This window comes from Plectropomus leopardus, chromosome 9, assembly GCF_008729295.1.
Source record: "Plectropomus leopardus isolate mb chromosome 9, YSFRI_Pleo_2.0, whole genome shotgun sequence".
Taxonomy (NCBI): Eukaryota; Metazoa; Chordata; class Actinopteri; order Perciformes; family Serranidae; genus Plectropomus; species Plectropomus leopardus.
The window spans coordinates 8188299-8210008 of NC_056471.1; the positions used below are offsets into that span (position 1 = coordinate 8188299).

At 40.1% G+C, this 21710-nt stretch overlaps 1 protein-coding gene across 1 annotated transcript in view; it reads right to left on the reverse strand.

The window, feature by feature from the left end:
- Window positions 1–430: 430 nt before the first annotated feature.
- The window catches only part of psd2 (pleckstrin and Sec7 domain containing 2), a 48264-nt gene continuing 26984 nt past the window's right edge, over window positions 431–21710 (reverse strand). The window contains exons 4-15 of the mRNA XM_042493013.1: window positions 14813–15010; window positions 14443–14523; window positions 13158–13270; window positions 12230–12288; window positions 10522–10611; window positions 8274–8317; window positions 7963–8153; window positions 7759–7829; window positions 7034–7191; window positions 4928–5072; window positions 4441–4584; window positions 431–3361 (exon numbers count right to left, since the gene is read on the reverse strand). Of these exons, the coding sequence (XP_042348947.1) occupies window positions 3131–3361; window positions 4441–4584; window positions 4928–5072; window positions 7034–7191; window positions 7759–7829; window positions 7963–8153; window positions 8274–8317; window positions 10522–10611; window positions 12230–12288; window positions 13158–13270; window positions 14443–14523; window positions 14813–15010 (1525 nt within the window). The 3' untranslated portion in view covers window positions 431–3130. The remainder of the gene's footprint in view (window positions 3362–4440; window positions 4585–4927; window positions 5073–7033; window positions 7192–7758; window positions 7830–7962; window positions 8154–8273; window positions 8318–10521; window positions 10612–12229; window positions 12289–13157; window positions 13271–14442; window positions 14524–14812; window positions 15011–21710) is intronic.

Genomic DNA, 21710 nt, shown 5'->3' on the forward strand with positions numbered 1-21710 from the left:
TGTTCTTGGTTGGCAGAGACAGGCTTACTTAGAAAACCAAACCAGTCTTCTTCTGAGAAAACAAGTCTATTCTCCTCCTTCTCTTCCATGTGGAGGATGTTTTGATGGCTGCTCTGCTGGTGGAGTTGTTGTTTTGTTGCTCTTCTCATCTCCATTCCAGTATGCTGACGGGTTTCTTGACTTCACGTTCAACTGGAGCAGTCCTGCTGCTACACTCTCCAATCAGCCAGTTTCTGTCTAAGATGGGCCAGGGCCTTGAGATCCCAAAAAACATCTTCAGCTATTGGGAAGGAATACACCTGTAAAAGCCCAATATGAGGCCAAGCATGACAATGCTAATCAAAATGTAGATTTGTTAGATATTTTGTTTAATATGGGACCTATTATGCTTATTTTCAAGTTCAATCTTGTATTTTGGGTTTCTACTAGAACATGTTTACATGCTTTAATGTAAAAAACACACTTTATACACATTTTCCTCGTACTGTCTGTGCTGGAACACCTGTCACCCTCTGTCTAAAGTGCTGCGTTTTAGTGCCTGTCTGTTGGAGCCCCCCCCCCCCCCCTTCTGCCAAAGCCCAGTCTGCTCTAATGGGTCAGTGTTTGCTGGTCTTGCACAGTCACTGTAGCAGGAGAATGACTATAACAAAGTAGAGCGACACTCTCTACCATGAAAAATCAGCAAACCCAAATCTTCACAGCTGGACATGTTCCAGCAAGAATATGATCTGAAATCGGGGAGAAAATTGCTAAATCTGCAACCAATAATATCTGGATGTTAGCATGTAGCAACATGTAGCAATGTCGTTGCAGTTGGGAAATGACTGTAACAATAGAACAGCAGTGCTTTCTACCATATAAGCTTCTAAACCTAAATCTTTACAATCAGACATTTTCCAGCAGGAATGTCATCTGAAATTGGAGAGCTATTAGGAAAATCTGCAACCAATATGATGTTTTCCTGTTAACACGTAACTACATGTAGCCTTGAACTTGCAGCCAGGGAATGTAATGGTAGTATAGTGGCTCTTTCTACTGTGAAAAATCATCAGTAAAAGCTTCTTTAACAACATTTTCACAAACCAACATGTTCTAGCAGGAATATGATCTAAAATTGGGTGCAACTGGCAAAATCTGCAACCAACAGTACAGCTATCCTCTATGTTAGCATGTGGCTACATGTAGCAGTGGTCTAGCAGTGGGGGCACGACTGTGACAGAGTATAGTGACACTTTCTACCATGAAAAGATATGTTCCACCAGGAATATTATCTAAAATCGGGGAGAAATTAACAAGATCTGCTATCAAGACTATGTTTTCCTGACGTTACCTAGTAGTTACATGTAGCTGTGTATGTAACATTAACATGTTCAGTGGTATGCCAGGAGCAAATGACCATAGAAGGAAATCTATCACCAGCTAATGTCAGCTTGTCTCTTCAGAACGGTCTGAGGTTTTTTGCCCTCAGGGATTACTATATGTTTACCTCATTATTTGAAACTTTAGCCACATATAACATCAGCATCTGGCATTGCAATATCATATATATGACGGAAAATTAAAAAAAGCATAATGGGTCCCCTTTAAGAGATAACGGCAAATATTTTGTCACAAGGATGGGTCTGCCTTTGTGCTGAAGATGCTTTTTGAGATCCAGGTCTGACTGTTGGATTGTTTTTCACCAAACATGCTCAATAAACTCTTCATAGAAAACTTGACCCTGCTATATTTACTTCTTCCTGTTGCCTACAGCTTCAACATCTCAAGTGGAATCGCCTAAAAACAGCATGCCGATGCACGCACACACACACACACACACATGCATGTGCACACACACACATACACCAGCCGACCCACTCATTCGGGACGCCTCCACCCACACTTTCCTATTCTGCCCTTCACGTCTAACTTCAGAAACTTCACACCCAACCATACATTGTTACATATATCAGCTCAGTGCACTCTGTTGTGATATAAGAAGAGTGGTTTGTGGTATAAGTCAGAATATGGCACAGTGCTATCATTCAGCCACATAACGCTCTCCTCTTCAGTTCAGATTTGATTTGCTTGAAAAGCAAACAGAATAGTTGAACACACGTCAGTATTCGGGGTAGCGGCAGTTCAAAAATCACAGACACACACTTGTGATCTCTCTGACAAGTGACTGACTTACACTCTCGAAATCCCTCAACATCTAGTGTCAAGGTGCCTTTGGGTAAGGCACTCAACCTCCAGTTCCTCTGGTGGAGCAGCTTCGTGAACAGTTAAAACCACAGTTGTTCCACTCGGCGGCTCCTTTACATTTACAAATGTAACTGTATGAATGAAGACGGAAATTGCTGAAAAAGAGCGAGCATGCTCAGTGTCAACCCTTCCTGGGGTGAATAAAGGTTTGCAGACTTCAATAAATAAATAAATATGCTATACATGGCAGGTACTTGATCCCTCTGAGAAGTTCATCTGAGAGTTTTTTTGTAACTCTGGGACAGATATGTCGTATCTTCACACTCCACCCAAACTGTAGGTCCATACACACGCCTGTGAGCGGCTCAGTGTGTAAACATGAGCGGAGAAAAAAGGCCCAAATGCTACAGTAGTACCATCTCCATCTGAATCACTGCCTGACTCCTGGACCACAGGGCAAAGACAGGACAGAGAGGACACAGGAAAACCAGTCTGTCTCTCCTTCTTTGTCCTCTTTCTGGCCTTAAACTGACACATTAAAAATTACTCGAATCTCTGGTCATAACCAAAAACACATTTCAACCAATGCATCGTTCTGAGTTTGATTTCAAAATAATACTGATGATGTTGTTATAAATAGAGATCACAGTTATGATCATTTTAATGTGCAATAATAAAAGTTCAAAGGACTGAGGTTTAGCAGGGTCACTTGTTGGGTCTTCTTCATCTATTGCTCACGGACAGAAACTTATCACCACGGCTGATAAATTCTGGAAAGGATAGTGATGTCATTTCTCCTGTTACAACCTTCTCGCTGTACAGGAGGAGCGGAGGAGCCCACAAACACAAAAACAGAACAACCCAATCATAAGTTGGAGGATTAAGCTGATTTGCCTTGGATGGATCATGTTTTATGGGCTGCGATGACTGGTTCTCCTTCCTCCCCTCAGCTCCTCTGTCCCGGGGCAGTGCATCCAGCCGCCCTCCCGTTCAGCCCGCCCTGAGCCTGACTGATGGACGGGGAGGACTGCGTTTTGCGGAGGTGGCACTCACGACTGACCAGGCCGCCCTCCATGATCAGGCCACCCATCACGCTGGCCTCGATCTTCTCAAGGTCGTCAGTCTCTGCGCGGATTTTGGCCTGCAGGAGGCTGATGTATGTCTCATACCGTGTCTTCTGCTCAGAGAGAGGGGAGGAAGAGAGGGACAGTGAGAACAAAAAATATGAAACAACGGCTAAGGCAAACCTTTGTGCTCAGTTGGTGGTTATTGCTAATATTCATTTTCTCATTTGGTTGTTCACATGATTTTGTAAATGTGGCCAATTTCAAATTCCATTCCTGAACTCACCTGCATGAGCAATAAAAAGACGCTGCACGCAGCACGCTGTCGCATTGAAAAATGTAGGCCACTGAAGTCAGCGTAAACAGCCTCATTTATAAATTGATTTGCAGTGAAATCCTATAAATTTGTGAGTATATGATAACAATGACATGAATGAGGAGAAAGACAGCGACTTTTTGTGGAGCAATGGCTGCTACTTCTGTATGGAGGTGTGTTTGGATCAAGCTCTGCGGAACGTAACTGGGCTGTGAAGCCAATTTGACATAGTGACCAAACTGTGAAATTACAACTTCCAGCTACGTCATGTGATGCCATAGGGGCCCAAAACGGACTTTTTCCCCATAGACTTACATTGTGAAAAAGATGTCTTTAAATCTTATTTGGGGGGCACAACAATTCCCGGCAAGAACACTTAAATATGCCTTATTTAAATAGTTACATCCTAAAGGTTGTAGAATTCAGTAAAAGCCGAAATTCAATGTATGTATGTGAAATTGTAGTTATGAATATTATTATATCTAATTTCTGCCAACATAAAGGATCCCCCTAAATCCTACACGCAGGACCTTTAATATGAGGACTGACAGTTTATTACATTTATGAACATAAGCTTAATCTATTCTTCAGTTTCAATGATGTTTATAGGAAAAAGTGAAGATGAAGTCTGAGTTACAATGAGATTCCATATGAGCCGAATGAACTGAATATCTTCCTTACTAATAATTTAAAAAGTGCAAAATTATAAAGTATATACATAGAATAGATATGAAAAGAAAACAGCTAACAAGTGACACTGGCCATCTGTTATGCTTTTTGGTCTCTTAGCTGCCCTTTAACTTGAAAAAAAAAAAGATAAAATCCTATTGAAAATGAAATGTAAAAATCAAACAGACAAATTAACCAAAGCTGTACCTCATACGTGAGGTAGTGCTCTTTGAGCCGGTACTCCTCCCACTCGCGGCTTTTGGGGTCGGCTGAGGGCGAGTTTTTCCGGTGCTCCTCCAGCTCCAGGCTCATCTGCTTCAGCTTGCTCTCGTGACTCAGCAGCTGCTCCTCCTGCACCAATCACAGCGCAGACAAAAACCAGAAGACCCCCAAAACAGCCAATCAGATGCAGTTGGACACAAATAGAATATGTAAAAATGCCCAACCCCGGTGTAGATACTTTCAATGCAGAGGGATTGTGCATGCTGCTGTGAAAAACTGTATAGTGTGCAGCGCAAAATATCAATCACAGCTAGATTTTTATAGCAGTATTGACAATAATATGTTATGTGTCTAGTGGAGAAATATGTTTTTAGAGCATGAGCTACTCTTGTGTGTGTGTGTGTGTGTGTGTGTGTGTGTGTGTGTGTGTGTGTGTGTGTGTGTGTGCGTGTGTGTGTGTGTGTTTGCATACCTGTTTGAGTCTGGTGGTTGATGATGGCAGAATGGGCCGACAGAATTTCTTCATGGAGCCGATGGCGGCAGGGAAGGCCGGAGCGGAGAACAGCGCTGCCACCAGGTTTATCCGGAAGATCCAAGACATCATCTCCTCCTCGCTACTGGAGAGAGAAAGAAAGAGAGAGAGAGAGTGAGAGAGTAGAGTGAGGGGCTGCTGAGGGACGAGAGAGCAGGTGAGTGCACAGAATGAAAATTGCTTGATTGATGTTTCTTCTGTTGAATACTTATTTCGCCACATCCACACGTTTTACAAGAAAGAGCCTGGTACATTCAACTGGTTGCAGAAAATGACAAAAAAATTGAAAATTGTTCCAGTTTACAGAAACTTAATTTAAATTACATCATCATCTCTAACTAGTATCAATTGTTTCTGTATTTTGACTAGGGTGTCCCCGACTAAGAATTTTCTAATCTGATTGGTTGAGTCTGGCCTGTTGTTAAATCAGCTGTCTCTTTTTTTGCTTGTTTTCTGGCTCACTGATTTTTGACACCTGACACCGCAAGGGATCGTATCTTAGACTTATGTATTTTTGGCTCTCACTTTTCTGTGTAAAATTAGTTTAAAAATATCCGTTTATTAATTTTGAGTATTTGAAACAGTTTCAATAGTGATTTCACTAAGCATCTATACACCAGCACTGGCTCGCTTTGCTAATGTTTACCACAGTCATTCTGCTGTTCTCTACTTCCAACCAGAAAAAGAAAAGTTGCCATTGTTATGTTACAGCCTCACTGTATTCATCTTTTTTTAAAAATTATTTCTGTGCACTCAATGTCAATTTTTCTAAGTGGTATTGAAGTGGTAATAAATATTGATATTCTCCAAGGTATTGTAACAAAGTTATGAATTCCAGTATTGTTTAACACTGCTCTGTTTTAGTTCCAGGCCTATGTATTTAAAAAAAACAAAAACAGCCAAACTACTGGCTAAGATACATGTAATGTTGCTTAGCTGTTGTTTCAGAACCCATGGACAGCGGTGTGTGTGTGTGTGTGTGTGTTTGTGTGTGTGAGTGTGTGTGTGTGTAGGTGTGTGTGTGTGTGTGTGTGTGTGTGTAGGTGTGGCGCTGTCCATAGTACTGAAACGGAGCTAAGGAGATCAACAGAAAGAAGACTTAGTTTGCTTGCTTTTCGTGGTAGTGAATGAAATGTTTGGCCCCAATTACAAGGGAAACGTCAGAAAAAGATGCAGGCTGAAACCGTGAGATTAGCAGATGAATGAAGCTCCTTAGACTAACCATTAATAAGTTGACTATACATGGTCACCCCTAATTTCAACATTGTGTGACTACATTCACAAAATGAGTCCAATGTGTGAAAATTAACCCTTTGAAACCCACAGCAACATCACTTTGTTGTGCTGCTTTCAGAAGCCTTTTTGGTGCTCTCTTTTGAGTTCTGTAAAACAATGGGAAAAAGGCAGTGAGCGTCTTGTTAAGGAATCTTCTACAGATTGCAGGAAATAAGTTGATTAGAATGTTATTTTAAAAAAGCTATAGAACATGCTAGATAAAAACTACATGTATGAAGTACAGGTCATTTCCCTGTGTGTTGGTTTTTTTGAATTTCATTTTTTGTATTACTCATTTTTAGGTAACCCTCTTACACTTTTCACTATTTTTTGCTCATTTTGGGGTCATTTATTCTTTTGTTGCTCATAGCCTTCTATTCATGTTTTGGAAAGAAATTAAGTCACATTGCTCATGTTTCAAAGGGTTAAAATAACAGTGGATTCAACTGTCACAACATCCTCTTATGAAGATCTAATCAGTGAAGAAACCTTTTAGTTCAGTCGGTATTAAGTACCTCATAAACTCTGTTATGGGAGAAGTGCTACAAACAGTTTATCATCATCATCATCCATCCATTCTTTTTCCACACCAGCTCATCCGGTCCGGCTACAACATGATCCACTGTCAGTTTCATTTATGTTTCCTTAATTTAAAAAAATGTATGTGAATGAAATGGTAAAGTGCTATTGTTTATGTCTTATTTCCTGTTCTTTTGAGGCTGGACGGTTTTTGGAGTGAAATATAAATCAGAATCAACTTGGGTGACTTACGGGGCGTGCAGCAGAAAGACTCTCCAGTCTGAGGTTTTCAGCTTCAGTACGTTGGCTCTCTTACTGTAGTCGGTGGCACGAGTGGCTAAAGCGTGGTGGATCCGCACTGCGTTTTTCAGGTCCACCTCTGAAATGTCAGCGTCAGGCTTGTACTCATCCTGGGTACAAAAAAGAAAAAAACAACCCATACATATTATGATTCCATTTAGCAGCGAAAAGACGAATAGCTCATACTTTGTGTGTATCTGTAGTAAACACATTTTTAATCATTTACTGTAAATATCAAAATATAACAAAATCAAGTGAAAACATTGTGAAAATATTACATATGCATATGACAGAAATAAAAGCTAATTCAATACATTCATGTTGAACATTTCACAACCTTAGAAGTGTTTAATTCAGCCCTCCTTCCAGCAGGGGGAGACAAATACACCACACAGCAGCCATGCATCATTTCCTCTTTTAATGCTCTCTCTATCTCACTCCCTCTCCAACACACACACACACACACACACACACACGCACATGCAACACACACACACACACACACACACACACGCCCGCGCCAGACACACGCGCACACACACACACACACACACACACACACACACACACACACACACAGAGGAGAGCAGCTACTTGCAGCATCCACCACCGCAATGACAGCGGTGGTGGTGGATGTGTGTTTCTATGGTAACAGAGCAGAGGATGAGATGCAGTACCTTCTGGAGATACAAGATCATCCCCTTCAGAACCGCATAGAACTTCTTCCAACCGCGGCGACCCCTCGGGGCTGGAAGAGAGACAAAACAGGAAATATAAAAACTTTTCTGACTTTTTTTTTTAATAACTCTGCTTATGAATGAGTTCATTTCAGTTAAATATGTGAATGCGATTGTGTGTGTGTGTGTGTGTGTGTCACTCACTGCGTTTGCCGTCCATGTCAGCGTGGCTCTTGCGGGTCAGCACTCCATGTTTGTAGGTGACGGCATTTAACAGAATGGGAATGGCGATGAAAGGGTTACTGCCGTCGGTTACCCTGGCAACACGCTTACTCCCACCCTCACACTGCTCCTCCACCAGCTCTGACAGACTCTTCCTCAGCTCCTCCTCCTCACTGCACACACAAATACCCATTCAGATAAACCTGAGTAGCACATATTCAAGTGTACTTACTCCTCAAACACTCGCATACCCCGAATGCTTTTCCTTTTGATGAACACAAAATGCTACTCACACTGCCCACTCCAGCTTCTCATTCTTGATCGAGTTATACAAGACCTGCGGAGCGAGGCAAGAAATGGGAAAAACTGTAAACATGTTCTTTAAACTTGACTATAGGGTTAGAATGTAAAGCAGTTCTTTAACTCCGAGGCTAAGAAAAAACAGAAAAGATCGAGCCGCACATGTTTGGGTTAGGGTTGGGTGATATAGAGAAAATCAAATATCATATTTTCAATATCAATACTGTAAAGATGATGCTGGGATGACTTTTCAATGGTTCCAAAATCATGACTTGTCGCTAAAGGTGAGCGAGCTTTTGCTGTCTGTGCTCCTGAGCTGTGGAGCTCCTTGCCTGAGCATCTCAGACAGACAAACTCAGTGACCTCTTTTAAATCTCTTCTTAATTCTTTGACATCTTCGCATATTGTCTTTATTTCTTTCAAAAACCTGGAAAGACAGCATGAGCAGCTTGATAGAAATGTCCCGAAACAAGAAATTGCTTTAAAAAGAAAGAAAGAAAATTACAAAAAAATTAGGACAAAAACACGGAAAAGGAGACTAAAAAAACAATTTTAGCAAATTCTTAATTATCTTCAAAAGGTTTCAAAGGGTTAATACTCACTTTTACCATTTGGCTTTTTCTTAACTGATAGAAGCTATTGTTTTATACTATTTTATACTGTCTCGTACATTTTGAAATGTCTCGAAATGTTGGTGATTACATAGGGCCTAAATCAGATCCAGATATATTATCTGTAAAAACCTTACATGTAGAATACAACACTCATTTTGTTGCTTTGCATCTTCTTCTCTATACAACTGCAGAATGGAACACTTTTCTTTTTTTGTGAGGCCATTGAACATAAACTGCCTCTTTAATTCTGCTCTCTACTGACTCCTAAAACTCTCAGTAGTTGCAACCTTCAGTCATGTGGTAAAACCTATGTATGTATGTCCTTTGATGAAAGTGCTTAAACAGGTTTTGCTCTGTCATCTTGGTGTGAGAAGCAGAGTCAGCTTAAACTAGACTCTAACCCTGTCATAACCCAGAGAGATTTTCTAAACAGGATTAAGGCCTTTTTGACCACTCAATACTCTTGTCTGGCTACTGAACACTGCTAATTTGAGTTGTTTGTTGTAAACTGGCTGATTGTTTTAAGTGTTTTGTTTGTAAAAAAAAAATGGTTTTAAACTTTTTGCTGTTGCAATTTAAGTCTGTTTGTTCTTTTATGTTAAATAGTTCATACTGCTGTCTTGGCCAGAACTCCCTTGGAAAAGGTATTTTGAATCTCATTGGGACTAATCCTAATTTAAATAAAGATTAAATAAAATAAATTGTGCAGGACTGCCTTCTTTTGGCATATTTCTGAATATTATTGGTAAGCAAAGCTGTTGGGACAACTCTGAGTGCAACATTTGTGCACTTAGTTTTTAGGACTTTACAGCTGTATCGTCAAATTTAAAATATTTGTTGGAAAAAAATCAAAATGTAAAAAAATGCAATGTTACATTTTTAACAGGGTGCCTTAATTTTTCACCTATTACATTTAAAAACTAACCCTCACAAATTCAGAAGATTATATCAATTTAATGCAGTGATGTCATGTAACAAAGTAATAGTACTTCGTTATAGTGCTTAAGTATTTTTGGGAGTATCTGTACTTTGCTTAAGTTTTTATATTTCTGTTAAGTTTCACCTTACCTTTCCTAACTCTCAATAAAATGTATACTTTTACTCCACTACATTTCCCCAAAGCATCTTAGTTACTTTCCATAAAAAGGGAAGAAAGGGAGGAGGGAACTGACGGACAAATGAAAGAGTGGGAGGAAAAGAAAAAGTGGATTTTGTTCGTTAAATCCTTTAAGTAACATAACTTGTTTTTCTTCAAGAGTGGGCTTCATTTGTAAGTTGGTGTATGGTACGAAGAAATAAACTTAATAATTTTCAAAATTCTGACTGCTTTCATTTTTATTGCAAGATTATTTAAGACTTTTACTCAAGTCATTTTCTAATAAGTGACTTTAACTTCTATAAAAGTCATCTTATGGTAAGAAATCTGCACTTTGACTCCAGTATGGCTTTCAAATACTTTATCCACTGCTGCTTTACTGTAATGTAGCCTTCAAAACCAGGAGAGGAAAACACAATATTATCCTATCCGAAATCAAAGACGAGTTTCATATTATGATATCGATATGATATTACAATATTGCCCAGCCCTCGCTGTGACAGCTGTACTTTATCAGGAGGAGATCTGTACCTTTAATAAGTCTTTAGGGAAGTCTTTGCCGTTGTTGAGGCCGTCTAGATTACTGATAAACTGTTGGCAGGACATCTTCTTCCCAATATTCTGAAGAGAGGTAAACAAACAGACAGAAACAAAACAATCAATTCATGTTAAAGATGAAATTTCACCTTTCTAAAATATCAATAATTCAGTCTTAAAGTGTGTGGGGGCTTGTCGATGTTTAGCTCAGCTCAATATCCACAGATGCTGATAAATGTTCACATTCTGAAGCAGCTGAAAATTTAAACCCAGTTTTATCTGCTTTAACCTGAATGCAGTTTTGCAGCTCTCCACTGGGTGGCAGTGTAATGCAGCTGGTTCTACTGGTCGAGGTGGTGAGAGCGGTTCCCCCTCTATGAGAGCTCAATGAGTATCAGCTTACCATACATTTCCCAGTCTTTTAACCTCTAATTATGATGCATCATTAGAGGATGAGAACAGAGGGAAGTGTTTGTGTATTATGGCCCATTTCTGCCTGAATAAAGCCTGCAGCCTAAATAGATACAGATGTAGGACTAAAACTGAATTTACTCACTGTTGCTACAAAAAAAGGGGGAAAAAAAGATTTGGTTTGTGGCTTTTTGTTCGTATTTTCCTCTGAAGCGGCCACGTAACAGAAAAGACAACCGTGCTCCCTAATTCCAGGGAAAGAACCAAATACCCAGGATGGGATGTAGCATGCGTCACAAAATGTTTTACACTCCATTGATCCATAATATTCAGCAAATAGGTAAAGTGCTGTAGTTCACAGCAACAATACAACTGGAAGGACTTCTCAGTTTAGAAATGAACCTATATTTAAATGCAAATAAAGCATTCTTACTAAGTTCAAATCTTATATTATATGTATAGCCTTCCAAAAATGTAATCTGCTTTTCAATATGTTTAAATTTGAACTTTAATTGAGATATATGCAACTGTACACAGGAAAAAAAAGGGACGGATCAGCTGCATTTCTCATTGCTTAAACCAACACTGAATTTTATTTAGAAGAAGAATACATTCCAACCAAAATCAGCAACTGACCATTTGTCTTTGGTAAGCAATATTTAAGCAACCAAATATGTTCTGTGCCACTAAACACCAACAATTAAAACTATATAACTGTAAGCCAAATGTAACATCAATTTTGAAATCATGAGTTCAATTCTATTGATAGCACGACAAGAAGAGGCACAGATGTCAGTGAGGACAGTGTTAGTGCTATAAATATACTTACCACCTGCAGGGGTGTGGGGGGACCAGGGGGCCAGATATGATTAGCAAAGGGAAGGATTTAAAAGGGAGGAAAAAGGAAATTGAGAAGAGAGAAAAGGATATGAGTTAGAGGAGGGATAGTCACTATACAGCGCTATTAGCAGGGACAGGAGAGTCGAGGAAAAGCAAAGCACAGGACCTATGATACAGATCGTGTTATGCTGCCCCGACCACAGTGCTCCAGTTTAAAACTGAACAGATGAGACTATTCGCAAGGAGAGGAGGAGACAGAAACAGGTCAGAAAGTAGGCCGAGGCGGAGGAGAAAGACAAAGAGAGAGGAGAGGGAAGCAGAAAGAACAAGTTGTAGAGAAGATGTGAATGGAGACGTGCCATTGCTGACAAATGACTGTCTTTATACTTCATTTTGAAGGAAGTTTAGAGGAGGGGGGATCCTCAGTAAGACAGAGAAGCACAGTACATACATGCCCGTGTAGATCGGTGTTGAGCAGCATAAGGGCGCAGGTTAATGTGTGGGCTCCATCTGCAACAGCACAATACACAAGGCCGAGGTCAGCTAAATGTCATGCCACTCCTCTACACACACACACACACACACACACACACACACACACATTTATGTGAATGTAATGTCATACATTCCTTTATAGTTCATGCTGACACAAATCATACACAGCAGCATTAATAACCTGCATGCTCAAATAATTTCAGTTACCGGTGTGTCTGATCTGAGTTGATTCAGTGTTATTATTATGCAAGTAGCAATAAATTCAACTCTGCAGAGTTAAAATGCTGCAGGCGTCAGTGTTTGTTTAACTAGGATCAATATGGGGAACATTAATAGTAATGTGCAATTGATGTATTACTTATAGTTGGATATTTTGCACAGCTGTTATTACTTTTATCTTTAAATAAGTGTTTCCAAGTGGTATTATTGTTGGCGCTGCTATTTTAAAGACAACCAGATTGCTTTCTGTTTCCCTCAGAGCCTAGCAACTACCACAGTTTCCACATTTACTTCTAATGTCCCACCGTCCACTGCTGAGGACAGTGACTGCAAAGATGTTACACTGGTGATCTTTGGTTACTGGGGATAGCTACCAGGGAGAACAAAAGCACTATCCTCTTCCTGTTTTGTTTGCGTAAAGAATGACGCTTGTCCTTTGTGCCATAGCTCGAGCCGTCATTCCCAGCAGTTCACACTCCGGTGGCAGACAGACTGGCATAGTGACAGCAAGGCTTAGAGGGAACCTATCTAAATGCAGATGGTGTCATTATTCTATAGCCACTATATTGTGCAATCATGATGGGGAAAAAACTGTCTATTTCCACTTTAACATTGTTCCTCATGCCATCATTGTCATCAAGCATCATCACCCTCGTGGCTCTGACCTTCAGAGGTGAGTGTCTGAGGGTTGCAGTGGCAGAAGCGTCTGGAGAAATGTACAAGGACCCTCTCTCTCTCCTGGGTCTCTCCCATCAGTGGAAATGCCTTTAAGAAGTTCCTGTCACACACAAATGACACCACAAGGTCAACAGGAGGTCAAATGTTTCCCAGCAATGCATCTTTAAAAAGTTTAGGATTTATTCATGCAGCTGACCTTAACAAAAATCTGGGAACAACTATAACAGTCAAGTCTGCTTTTTAAAACATGGCCTTGTGGTCATGTGTGAGGTATACTGTCATAAGGAAGGACCGCGTCATCGTTCTGTCTCTGAATCAACAGGTTTCATATAGAGTCCCACTTTCACACTGGACATTTTGAGACAAAACATTATTGTCGAGTTGAAATAAGTATTATGTTTATCAAGTGGTCCATCGATAGAAATATAATCTGAGAGCGGGTGCTCTGTGTACAGAGGCTGACTCCAGCTTCTCAAATGTCATAATTTACTGTTCTCGTTATATTTTGGTGATTTGTACTTTTGGATGGACAAAACAAGCTATGTAAAACATCAGCTTGTACTCTAGAAATGGTGATTTATTATTGTTTTCACTATTGTTTTTACATTTCAAAGACTAAGCCATTCATCTAAAAATCAAAATAAATTAAAAAATTATAATCTGCAGACTAATAATACTAATTTAAAAAATATTTATTTGCATAACTACATTAATACTTTCTTCCCCAAAGTTTCAAAATTAATTAATTAATAATTTCGATTGAAAAAAATTCTATACAGTCATATTAATGCAACAATGACTTTCATTAAATCATTTACATGTCTACATTATTATGAAACATTAAGAGTAATGAATTCCATTTGGACATTATTATGGCTGATTTTAGCGTGAAGACACAATGGAGAAAATGATATACAGTATCGGAATCCTTGGTGCAAACATTACCCAGATGATTACTGGACATTTAGTGTTACTTCTTAACATCAGAGTGCTAATGTGGGCCAGTCTGTGGAGCACACATGAGGCCTCTTAGCTGTACACTGAGGGCTGAAGGCAGCCGTCTGAGACAGCAACATGTCAGGTACAAGGCAGTGATGCACTCCGTGGCTGTCAGCTACACTGGCTAACTGTACTCAACACGACAGCTTGATTAGCACAAAGCTAATGCCTTGTGAAGAGGGACAAGCAGAGAATGCACACACACACACCCAAATGTGTACAGACGTCTACATTACACACACTCATCACTTCAAAGTGCTGACTGTGCTTTACCTCAGGGCTCGATCCAGCGACAGGCCAGAGAAATCAAAGAAGCTCAGGTACTCCGATGCCACCAACTGGCTAAAATCGTTACTGCAGAGAGACACAAGAGAGCATCAGCACATCAACGTGGCACTGCATGAATGTGTTATATAAACTGTATTAGAGAATGCTCTCCTTGTAGTGTTATAAGAATAAAGTTGGCCTGTGTCTGTCTTAATGCAAATTAATCAGGTATTCTTACACTTGCACCTCTGTCTCATCAATACTCTAATACTGAACATATGTAACTATGAAAACATGTTTTCCTCTGTTGCTGGTGATTTATCAGTCCATCAGTCATCGTGCGCACACATGTGTTATTGTGTGCGTGCGTGCTTACTTCTTGCCCAGGTGTCTGGCCACATCGCAGCGCTTGAAGCCCTCGAGGTGATAGAGCCGCTTGGCCAGCCTCTTGGCGGCCTCGCAGTCGGCTCGGCAGCCATTGGCCAGAGTGTCTGTGCTGCCGCGCTCCAAACGCTCCAGACTACCCAAATCACACTCCTCTGAGTCAGACAGCACGTCTGTGAGGTTGGCATCACTGCAGGAGAGAACGAACACACACACACAAACACACAAAAGCAGGTGCCTAGGTTAATGAATGGAACACATGTCCGTCGTTACACGCCCACTCACTTAAAGCAAGACAGAGGAAACTGAACTGCTGAGCATAAAACTCAATTACATAAACATATGTTCACACACACACAAACAAAAGTCAAAAGAGGTTTAAATGACTTGTTATGACACTGACCCAGTTTCCCGTCACTTAATATCCTGCTTTAATGCAGTGAATCTGAGGGCTGATTATAATGCCGAAGCAGCTTTCACCTGCCTCAGTCTCTTCCAAAAAAGCTCCACTAATCTCAGACTGTTAACCTCTAACATGATTTGAATTAAAGTGCTGTAATATAAAAACCTCAATTCTAATTTCCTATCCATCTGTTTCAAGCACTTACGCCTGGAAGTTAAAGGAGTGAACTTTTCATTTATAAAGGTCCGAAGAGTGAACTAGTCATGCTCTCTCTGGCCTCAATGACTCCCATCAACTTGCCCTTGAGCACAACTGATTGTCCATCTCATGCTCATTGTCTATCACAAGGCCGTCTATCCCAGCTGTGAATGGGTGTATCTGTGTGACTATGAAGCAGGGCGTTCCTGCAAAAGACTGAATGTACTTGTTCATCCCCGCAGGAGTAGTTAAGGTTAAGAAGACATTTAATGCCAAACAGTTGAAGACACCAGAGCGAACACGCAGCTTTTATTGCCGAGTAATGACTTGCAAAGTCTGCATGAATGGCATGTTCCTGAACACGACGTACCCTTTTTAAAGTTACAATCATTTACTAGGATTCGCTTTGACATTGTAGCGTGGTTTAGTCTCAAACTGAAATGCATTAAAAGGTCAAATACACTGAATTGTAAACTATTGATGATGATTATGAAACCAGTTTTTCAGGCTCTTTCAGCCTCAATAGACTTTCACTGTCCATCATCCATTTTTTATTTGAAGACACATTTTAACCCTCTAAAACCTGAGCAAATTGGCTTGATTTCACACAAAAAAACAGGGAAAAAAGCAATAAGTAACATAATAAGAGATGACCCAAAAATGAGCAACAATTTACTACAAAACTACAGGAAAACTACACAAAATGAGCACATTAAAGAAAAGTAAAAGAACAAAAATAGATATAGAAATAATATTTATTTTTTATTTTTTAATAATTTTCCAATGATTCTCTTTCTCTTTCTTAAAACATTTTTTTGGTCATTTTCTTGTCACCTTTCACAATTTCTTTTAGCAATTTGAGAGACATTTCATGACAAGTCGCTGATTGTGTTTTTCCCAATTATTTTGAAAAGACAAATCTTACCAATAAGCTCATGTTTCAAAGGTTCAAATACTCATGAATGGCATTTGACCACAGCACAAGAAAACTGATGTCAATTCAGGTTTCAAAGTGTTCACAAAAGAAAAAAAAACACTTGAATGTGCAATAGCTGTTCCTCCATGACAAATTTCAGCAAACTAGGGCAAATATATAGAAACTGAGTGACAGTGGAACCGATATTTCATTCATGTCAACACAGCAGAAGGATCAGAGTGGCAGCCATTTTTATGTGTACCATTGCCATCACGACGTTGTAAAGGGCTAACTTCTGTATAAACAAACCAAGTCGCACATCGGGGTGAGGTTTTGCAGTAAGAACAAAACAGCGTAGTTGTAACTTTATGAGCAACAAGCAATATTATTGATTCAGTGAGCTCCACGCACAGACAAAAAAGAACACTCACGCCAAACACATTATTAATATAAAACAAATACACAAAATATACCAAAAAAATGAGTCCAGTGACGTCTCAAACAAATGACATTCAAGGCACTATGGCAAACGGTTCATGAGTTACGAAAGGTGTGGGGCTGAACTATTTCAGAGAAACGAATAATAGAGCTCAGCTGGGTTCAATGATGCCTCCCATAAGTGTCTCAGATAACTGGTTCTTCAATTATGAGTAGGGGTTTTCCAAAATCATGTGTGAACTACATGTATGTCTGTCTATCTGTGTGTGTGTGTGTATGTGTGTGTGTGTGTGTGTGTGTGTGTAGGTGCATTTTTAGCCAACTGGCATGAAAACAAACAGACACCTTTTCTCTCTCTCTCTCTCAAACACACACATATACACACACACACACACACACACACACACACACACACACACACACACACACACACACACAAAAACATGGCAAAAACCATGGTCGCAAATGAGTTTAAATCATATGTGTAGATCCAATAAGAGCTTACTCAACTAAGGAGAAAGAACACTTAAAGTCTAAAGCCATCGCTGCAGACTAAGATGCAGTGTCTCATTCAGGGACACTGTTTGATGAACCGCTCAGGGCCTTAACTTTGTATAACTGTTAGCGTCATCAAGAGATCTGAGAGGATCAATGCAGAGTATTAATTAGTTCCCTATTTACTTATTTACAACTTACTGAGGTAGTAAGATATTGAGTTTTTTTACTGTACTGCAATGCATGCTGCAATTTGCGACACACTACAGTACATCAGTGGGAAGTTAATCAACTGTTTTATTGGAATTAAAACACTCAGTGCTGATGGTTTGGTTTTGATTACAAGTTAAAAACAACCCTTACAGACAAAACATCTCATATTCAAGCAACATAATATGACTTTTTGGATTATTCATGCTTAGAAGAACAAACAGAAACTCTCAATCAGCAGAAAACAGCAAATTATCTTTTTAAAAATACATTCACCTCCATCAGTCTAAATGGCATTCTCTCATTTCCTGTCTGTGTTTGCATCTGCATGGCACCATCAGCATTCTTGCCAGATGATTCAGATGTTTTTTGCATAATCAGATCAGCCCAATTGCATTACGCTCACAAATTCAATACATTACGCGCTGTTGTGGTAAGGGATTTGCTGGTTACCGTGGATACAGCGGAAGCCAGGTGTCCTGTGCTAGAAGAAGTAAAAGGATTGTAGATTATCTTAAAGCCGTCTGCCATTATTTTGTGTTGTGTGGCACAAAGGGGCATCAGAAAAGAATGGCAAAAACACAAACAACAACCAGTCTGCATGGTCAGGAGCCAGTCTCCTGCCCTCACATGCTGAATGGCTGACTACACACTACACCCCTACAGCTGACCTCTACAAAGCGCCCTGGTTTCCCTGCTCCAGGCAAGGTTACACCGTCCTGCCTCAACTGATTCATTAGTCTCAGAATCACTCTTCATCCGGCCTCTGACCTCGGACCAATTTGCCTTGGGAGCCACTACAAGAAGCTACTGCTCCCAGGGTCACGAGAACACATAAACCCTCCACCATGATGAGGTGAGTCATGCAAACTTTTTCACCTTATCGCGGAGGAGCATCACCGCCAAGAATGGCAATAAGATCGCAGATACAGTCGGGTGAAAGAAGTATCACATGCAGGGTGCTTGAGCTCATCCGCAGGGACAGGGTGGGGAGTTTGTGCATCCGGAAGGAGTAAAACCACGACTCTTTCGTATGGAGAAGGAGCAAATCGAGGTGGTTTTGGGATCTGATTAAAATGTTTCCTGTCTAGAGGTATTCTGGACATGTCTGACAAGGAGGAGACCCAAGGGAAGACCCAGTTTCTGCTCAATGGACTACATATCCCACCTAACCTGAAAAAGTCTGAAAAACCCTTTTGGGACCCAGAAAAGAGGCTGGAAATAGAAAAGTGTGTGAATGGAAATATATACATATTGCACAAAGACATAAACACACACACACACACACGCGGATTCACTCAAAATAAAATGAGTCTGTGGTAAACCATCACAACAATATCTGGCCCGGTGTTTGCAGTGAAATTGCTTTCGCTTGTCTGACCGTATTAATTCACCAGACTCAGAGAGACCTCATAAATCATTCAAAGCTCATATCAGTCATGGGGCTAAAATGATGCCGTGCTCCCCCAAGTCACTGCTGTCTGGCAATAATAGAAGCAGCACACACAAACACAGAATGACAGTGAGAGAGACACAATATGAAGTGTCAGACATCTAGCGCAGGACTTCTGTGCCAAGATACTTGGCGTCACTGAGGGCCAAGTGGCACACAGTAAACCTATTTGTCCATCTAAAGGCGCAATTCTGTATCCCCAGGCCACACATATCCAACCACTGTGACCGCCACTCTGTCTGTCTGTGTGAGTGTGTCAGAGATAGAGAGCATGATGGGGCATGCCAGTGACTCACATGTTAATCTCTTTGGCTTTACACCATCCGCACCAACACCTACAAGGTGTGTCTGCAGGTAAGGGGGGTGTGTGTGTGTGTGTGTGTGTGTGTGTGTCGGGGCTGCACAGGGAGGGTCTTGGTGGCATCTTCCATGAGGGTAATCAGTTATTATGGGATTAACCGGATTATGAAATTCTGTTATTTCACAGACTCCTCTTTCATTTTCATTTACTTTGATCAATGTCTAACAAACATATTGAAGGAACACACACACGTTAAGAGCTCTTTGTGTGTTTGTCTATATGTGCCAAGTCATCTGCGGAGGCTTGTAGATAAAATCTCTGCAAAAAAAAAAAAAAAACCCCACTGTTGCAGTATTGGACTCTTGAATGTAAAACAAGCAACAAAAGCACCTCCAGCCATGAAAACTTAGGTACAGCTGAATCCATGTATCCACATTACTTGCACATTTTGTTTTTTCACAATATTATTGACACAGTGGGGTCATCAACTAAGGCCACGATGGATACAAAGTTAGCTCATATTGACTTTTTAAAACTACTAGTCACACTTCAAAGTGCAAGTTGGACATGAGAATAACAATTTAGAGCAATTGGGCATCCTACAAATGACCTATAACTACAAATTGTTATTTAAAGGGAAACACCACTGACATGAAAAATTCCTGCATATTATTTCCATGGCCCAGGAAAGTTCAATCAATATTTGTGAACATGAACTTCTCTCTCTCAAAGCCAGAAACCACAGAGTCTCAAACTTGTGATGTAAGGGGGTATACAGAGTGGAGATCTCCATAGACAATGAATGACTGCCTGATTTTTTTTTCTTTTTTATACCCAAATGAACTTTATTCCATTGTTAAGTTCTCTGTTCAAAAACAGAAAATGAACCCATACACTCAAAACATTTCCCTAGCAGCCCTCAGTGTCCTCTGTAACATCTTTCCCAACTCATGATCTATGATGTAATTCCAGACTTTATACCCTATGACATCACTTATTTGAAATTTAACAATCTAGTTTTTGGATTTCAGAGAGAGCTGTTCATTTTTGCTAATATTTTTTGGACTGTTTTAGACCAGAGGAATAATGGATGAATTTTGAAAATGTGCATAATTCCACTTTAATTCCCAGTTTGAGCTGAAACTAAAATCCACTGATGGACTGGTAGCTGTACAAAATCAACAATAATTTTGATCAATTTTGTTATTTCATTTATTTATGAATTAAAATGCCAAAAAAATACTGGTACCAGCAGTAGGGATTTTTATGCTTTTCCCCTTTTAATATTATTTGTAAACTTAATATTTTTGGGTTTGGGGCTGTTGGCTGGACATAAGCAATATGAAGACAGCACCTTGAGCTCTTGTGATGGGTATTTGTCACAAGTTTCTGATGTTTATTATTAACTATAAAAATTAACTCATTAATCAAAGGGTTATTGATTCACAAATCATGTGAATCATAATTGTTAGTTGCAGAGCTCACCTTAACACTTGCCTATCACTTTTTGACTAAAGCTACCTCATAACCCTTGCCTGAGGCTATTGCATGCCATTTTAAATTACAAATCCAGATGAAATGGAAAATCAATAATCAAATCCTAATAAATTCTCTAAATCCTCTACATTGATTAGCTGGCACTTAATAAGGTCCCTCCAGGTTCATACCACTTGTGATTTTAAAAAATGCCTTTTAAGTCACTTTTATTCCAATTTTGGTATGAGAAATAAGTCCCTGGATAAATATAACAGAAGTACTTTGGTGATTTCTGGTCAGAGTGAAGTTACAGTACAGCTACCTCGTTATTTCCATTTTGCCACGCAGCATAATGTCAATGTGCCCACCCATTTTTACATTAAACCTCAAAAACACTTCTCTGGTGTGTAGAAATAACAAACTTACAGGAGTTGCAGCAAAAAGTCGAAGTGAACATCATATTCCTCTTTCCACATCGTCTCTCGGAAATTTGGAAAGCAGCGGTTAAAGGCGCGCTGAGGTCCGACCGCCTCATCATCCAGTCGTCGGTAAAATCTGCATCGGCCCGGTTTGTTACTCGACTTCAGGCCAAATCACATTTCTTCAGAGCGGAAGTCGGTTCATAGATAATTACAGCCTATTCTGGTGATAAATTAGTCCGCGGTGTTGTTTCTCCATGGTGTCAACAGGCAGGGAGTGTGTTAGGAGTTTTTCCTTGAAGTTTGTTGGCTGTCTGATCGCTGCTCAGAGGAGAGGATGTTGGGGGCGGGGCAAACCACCGGACAGACTTTTCCTGATGAATTAGACTGTTCCTAGTGGTGGCTGCACAATGGCCCTGTGTGTCCCAGCCAACACAACTTCCTCTGCATTTAAGTGAAAGGCTCTGAGCCAGCAGATCAGTTCAGTAACAGCGGGACGTCCTGTATTTGGACTCAGTTCACTGAAGCTGCTTTCCAGCATGTAGTCATTTCATGTGGTTATTTCTGTACATTCCTCAAGT